This window comes from Notamacropus eugenii, chromosome 6 (genome assembly GCF_028372415.1).
Source record: "Notamacropus eugenii isolate mMacEug1 chromosome 6, mMacEug1.pri_v2, whole genome shotgun sequence".
Taxonomy (NCBI): Eukaryota; Metazoa; Chordata; class Mammalia; order Diprotodontia; family Macropodidae; genus Notamacropus; species Notamacropus eugenii.
This window is the reverse complement of record NC_092877.1, coordinates 389,590,169-389,595,619: the sequence shown is the minus strand read 5'-3', so window position 1 is coordinate 389,595,619 and position 5,451 is coordinate 389,590,169. Positions and strand designations below refer to the sequence as shown.

Genomic DNA, 5,451 nt, shown 5'->3' with positions numbered 1-5,451 from the left:
CAGCCTATGGGAGAGAGGCCTAAGGGTATTGACCCAACAGCCTTTCTGGGCATGGTTCCAGGCCCAGGAGGAGTGTGCAGCCTGGGCTCTGTATGAAGCCCCGAAACAAGTTCCAATAGACCATATCCACATGTGCCCCCAAGCAGAACAAATCAAAGACAAACCTCTGCCCCTCACCATGTACAGCACACCAAATCCCGCCCTTCCCCTCTGGGCCCAGCCCCCACCTGCACTCAGAGACTCAGTAGAACAAATAAAAGGTTTCTCAGACATCTCCAAATTTTCATTTCTTTTCCCTTTCACGTGGCCAGAACATCTCCACGTGTTCATCCTGTCCCCCACAATCCACCACCCAATGAGAAGTTCAGCTCATATTGTGAAGAAAAGTGGAAGACTCTAGAGCAATGGTTCATCAGGCTGTTCTGGCCGTCAGACAGAGACCCCAGAGGTCAGGGCAGCCTCAGATGTGAAGGAGGCCCATTCCCAAAGCAGACAGAGACACAGGAGGGAGGAGGGGAAGGAGGCCTTAAAGAACAGGGTGAGGGCCCTGATGAGGTTGCCCTGAGCTTGGGCCAGTAGAGTCCAGGGAGGATCACAGGGGTCAGTGCAGGGAAGAGAGGCCAGAGGTCAACAGCAACAATGCAAGGACTGCAGACTGGTTTTCTGTCTCAGGTCCATGCCAGGAAATTCTCTCAAGCTGAAGAAGGAAAGACAGATTCAGGGGGATCCTCCAAGTGCCCTCTGGCCTCCAGCCTGTCATCATTTTGAAGGGCCAGTCTCACCACCCAGTCCATCCTCAGCCCAACCTCCCACACACCTCCTCTTTGCTTGGCCCCCTTTACCCCAGCCCCTCCCTCCTCCCAGGCCCCCAGAGTCTCACCTTTGGCTGTGAGAGAGACATCTGAACCCTGTGCACTGTCATTGCCTGGAGACAAAGGAGAGAAACAACCCAGTCAGGGACATGCATTCCAGAGTATGAGAATGGAAGGGGACACCAAGGGAAGACTACTGGGCTAGGCCTCTCCTCGGGCTTCTCATTGCTCAGGTCCCAGAGACACCATGGGCTGGCCCCTTCTTTCTATCCTCCATGTCTGCCCTTCACTTACCTGCAGCTGGAACATAATCACCTCCTTTTCCACCTGGAAAAGAAAACAAATTTCTAGTGAGGAATCCAGGAGAGGAGACCACACCAGGGTCTCAGAAGTTCAAAGATTTCTCTTTGACATAACAAATAATCATGAGTGCACCCCCATGTCTAACACCACTCCAGCCCCTCGATCCAAGAGAAAGAGAGAAAAGGCCCCCAAATGGGCCTGTTCCCCCCCTTCCAGGCCTACCCCTGGGGGTCCCCAGGGCTGGTCTACAGCCCCCAGCCGGGAAGACACCCAGGCCCTTGGGCAGAGATCCCCACGTTCATGTCTGAGCTGAGTCTGAAGCAGATTCCCCTCTCAGCCAGGCTGTGACACCCCTGCCAGGCATTCTCCAGAGAAATGGCTTCTAGTTGGGGATTTGTTCATCTACACTCTTAGGGCTCATCTGATGAAAAGGGTGAAAAGTCCCTTAAATGGGAAGGAGAGGACTTGAGGACAGAGAGACAAACTGCCGGGTCAGGGGAAGCCCGGATCTCCATGGGGCCTGATCCCTAATGACCCCTCCGAGTCCAGTCTACCTGAATTCCTCTTTCTCCAAATCCCAACTCCAGCAATGAATGCAATGAGGATGAGGCAGGCAGCAGCAATGCTGCCCACAATGTACCAGGTGAATGAGGACTCCGGCTCTGAAATGGAAAAGGCAAGTGAGAGGCCCTGACCCCTGTCTGTTCTGAGTGACTAACCCTTCCCCCATCTCCCCCAGTAACTCCCCCTCCCTCTGGTCCTGTGGGGGTGGGGGATGGCCTTTTCCCAGCCCCTCCTCACTGTTCTTACCCCACTGCAGGGTGAGGGGCTCAGGCAGCCCATCGTGCTGAACTCGGCAGGTGTATCTCCCTTCCTGGCCAGAGGTCACGTCCACAGCTGCCCACTTCTGGAAGGTGCCATCTCCTGCAGGCCTGGTCTCAATGAACTCCGTGTCCTGGGGCTGTTCCTCCCCATCCCTCAGCCAAGTCAGGGAGATCTCCTTGGGGTAAAAGTCCTGGGCCCAGCACCTCAGGGTCACCTCCCCATGCGGGGTGGTGTGGTGGGTCACTCTGGCAGAGGGCGGGTCTGGAGGCAAAGGTCAGAGGCATCACCAGGCTCCCTTTCCCCGTTCTCCTCCAGGGGCACATGAACAGGAGGAAGACCCCACAATCCGAGTCATGGGGTACAAGGGGTTCCTGGGGGTGGGGGACACAGGGCGGGGGCTGAAGAGCGGCTGAGAAGGATGGGTTGGGGCCTGGAGTGCCGAGCACACTTGGGTGGGTCTGCAGCCAAAGGGCAGGGGCATTTCCAGACTCCCCTTCCCCCCTCCCCTCCAGGGGCACGAGGACTGGTGGGGGGAGGGGAACACCCCACAATACGCCCTGGGGTACAAGGGGGCCCGGGCCTGAGGGGAGGTGGAGAAAGGCTGCCCAGGGGCCTGGAGTGCCGCGCACACTGGGGAGGCCGGCGGTACCGTCCTCATCAGCGTCTCCTTCCCCATCTCCAGGTACTTCTTCACCCACATCACGCACGTCGCCTCCAGGTAGGCCTTCTGCCCCTCCGCGATGCTCCTCTCCGCCTCCAACTTGCGCTTGGTGCTCACGGCGGGGGGCACGGCCGCTGTCCAGGTGAGGGTCTCTGTGTCCAGGGCGATGTAGTCCAGCCCGTCGTAGGCGAATTGTTGAAACCCGCGCTGGAAGGTGAGGTCGGGGGAGACCTCGCAGCCGTACATGCTCTGGAAGGTGTGGACGCCTGCCCGGCCCGGCCCGGGTCAGTGTGGCCGGACTCTGGCTGCCCCGGCCCCGCCCCCCACACCCCCGGGGGCTCCTCTCCCATCCCCAGGGGGGCCCCGGGCGGACCCCGCTTCCCCGCCCCGCCCCCCGACACCCCCGGGGGCTCCTCTCCCATCCCCAGGGGGCCCCGGGCGCACCCCGCTCCCCGCCCCCGCCCCTCCCCCGTCACGCACCCCCCGCGCTCTGGTTGAAGAAGCGGCGCAGGGTCTCCAGGTCCACTCGGTAACTCTGTGCTGTCCCCCTGGCGATCCGCGTCTGCTGCTCCCAGTACTCGGGGTCCTCCTGGTCCATCCGCTCCATCCACGCCGCCCGCGGCTCCATCCTCTGACCCGGGCGGTCGCTGTCGAAGCAGGAGAACAGCTGATCGTCCACGTAGCCCACGACGAAGAACCGCGGCTCCCCGAGCCCGGGCCGGGTCACGCCGGTTTCGAAATACCTCATGGAGTGAGGGCCTGGGACGGGGGAGGGGGTGGGTTAGGGCGGGGGGCGCCTGGGGAGACCCTGCAGCCCGCCACGTCCCAACCCCTGACCCCGCCACGCCCAGGGAGCGACCCTTGACCCCGTGTCCCAAGCCCGCTATCCCGAGGTACCCCCCCCCCCCCCCGCCCTCGTGCCCCGCGCCCCGCCCTATTCTCAAGGACTCAGCGCTTTGAGATCAGCACTCAGTCCGACCCCCCGCTCCGCCTCCCTCTCCCCGCCCCCACCTCCGGTCCGGGTCGGGGTCTCCCACACTGCTCACCCCCGGCCCCCACCTCGTGTCCTCACCTGCCCCCTGCTCCCCCCATCCTCCAGGAAGCTCTTTAACAAAGCTGCCCTGGGTTCGCCCTTGGGGGGCTCCGGGGAGGGTATGGGGGGACCCGGACAGCTCTGCTCCTTAACGCTCCCAGGACTGTGGCCCCCATTCTCCCTCCCCATGACCTCCCACCCCTACAGATCCACTCACCCCCAAAACTAAGGCACCGACACAGACACCCCCCCAAATCCCCGCTCAGGGGCGGCGGCTCCCGGTCCAGGCTGATTCCGGCTCCCCCCTCTCACCCCGCCCGGACCGCACTGACCAGAAGGAGCCGGGTCCGAGGAAACGCCCCCTGGGCTGGGGTCCGAGGAGCTCCGTGTAGGGACCCCCACCCCGGCCCCAGGGCTACCCCTGAGCGCTGCGTCCAGTCTCTCCTTACCTGCCCAGGCCTCTGGCGGGATCAATGACCCCAACATAAGGAGAGCGCCCAGGGAGCGCTCCATGGTGGCAGGAACAGGAACCCAACAGCACCGAGACCTCTGGGCGCTGGGTTTATAAAGGGACGAATCCCTCACTTCTGATTGGCTTCCAGGATGCTCTGCCAGCCAATAGCGGGTGGGAGACAACAAACGTCACTGGTGACTGGGCAGAAGGAGCCCGCGCAGGTTGGGAGACCAAAACTGAAACTGACCCTGAGGAAATCCCCGGCTTGATAGACCTTGGCTGGGTCCTTGTCATTCCCAGAACAGGCTCGGATTCTGTAGAGCAGCCCAGGCTCCCTCCCTCCCGTCATCACTCCAGGAGCTCAGGGCTCTTGTGCTCCCAGCTTGAACCAGAGAAAAAGAAGGGTTAGGGCTAGAGCCCACCCTCCCCTCCAGCCCTCCTCAGTGCCACCCTTTCCTCTCCTTAGAAGTTGGGGGGAAAATGTCCCCCCCAGATTGAGGGGGTCTGAAGACTGAAGAAATCTGCAGGCTGACTTGAGACCAGCAGCCCCTCGCTTTAAGGACCAACATCCCAAGTGTGGGACTTGGACAAGTCTTGTAACCTCCCCAGGCCCTGTAGATAAACAAGCCAGGACCCAAGAAAGCAGAGGAAATCAGAGTCCAGCAAATGGAACTGGGAATCCGAGTAGCAGAGGGGCAGGGATGTGGCCCAGTGGGTAGAGCCAAGGGCCTGTAGTCAGGAAGAACTGACTTCCAATGCAGGCCTCAGACTTTTACTAGCTGTGTGACCCTGGGAAAGTCCCTTAACCCTGTTTGCCTCAGTTTCCCCATCTGGAAATTGATCTGGAGAAGGAAAGGGCAAGCTACTCCAATTTCTTTGATTAGAAAACCCCAAAAGGGGTGACAATGAGTCAGACACAACTCAGTAACAAAAAGGAAAAATCTTAATTATTAAAATGGAGAGGAATGCCATTTCAGCCTAAGGCTGGTCTAAGCTGCTTGAAATAAGAAGGTGTGAATGCCTGGTAACTTCTTTTTTCAGAAACAATGAACGTGGGCACATTTGGTAGGATTTTCCCTCTTTCTTGTCTCATCCCCCCAACTGGGAAACCATGAAACTAAAGATTTCACGGAGAGGATCAAGTTTCTCTAGAGAGGATCTTAGAGATAATCTCCTTTATTTTCCAGATTGGAAAACTGAAGACCAACAGTGCACACTTACATAGCCTTGAACACCCAGCTCTGTTTTCTTCTCTTTACCAAACGTGGTATCCATAATATTGACCCTAGTCCAGAGCCTCATCCTAGTTCAGAGAAAGTCCAGACATCTCCTTACCTACCATCTATCAGCAACTCTCCTGCCT

General features: G+C 59.3%; 1 protein-coding gene across 1 annotated transcript; it reads right to left on the bottom strand.

The window, feature by feature from the left end:
- Positions 1-261: 261 nt before the first annotated feature.
- LOC140510431 (BOLA class I histocompatibility antigen, alpha chain BL3-7-like) lies at positions 262-4,189 on the bottom strand. The gene is made up of 8 exons (XM_072619081.1): positions 4,084-4,189; positions 3,082-3,360; positions 2,592-2,867; positions 1,926-2,204; positions 1,670-1,777; positions 1,107-1,139; positions 881-925; positions 262-697 (listed from the first exon to the last, which is right to left on the bottom strand). Exons 1-8 carry the CDS (start codon positions 4,145-4,147, stop codon positions 693-695), a joined length of 1,089 nt encoding a protein of 362 aa, XP_072475182.1. The 5' UTR covers positions 4,148-4,189; the 3' UTR covers positions 262-692.
- Between the last annotated feature and the right edge of the window lie 1,262 nt (positions 4,190-5,451).

Excerpts from the sequence above, each read along its gene's own strand:
- LOC140510431 (XM_072619081.1), bottom strand. The coding sequence starts at position 4,147 with ATGGAGCGCTCCCTGGGCGCTCTCCTTATGTTGGGGTCATTGATCCCG. Across the intron at positions 1,778-1,925 it reads GCCCCTCACCCTGCAGTGGG|AGCCGGAGTCCTCATTCACC; the intron begins GTAAGAACAGTG and ends TTTCCATTTCAG. Across the intron at positions 1,140-1,669 it reads TTGGAGAAAGAGGAATTCAG|GTGGAAAAGGAGGTGATTAT; the intron begins GTAGACTGGACT and ends TTTCTTTTCCAG.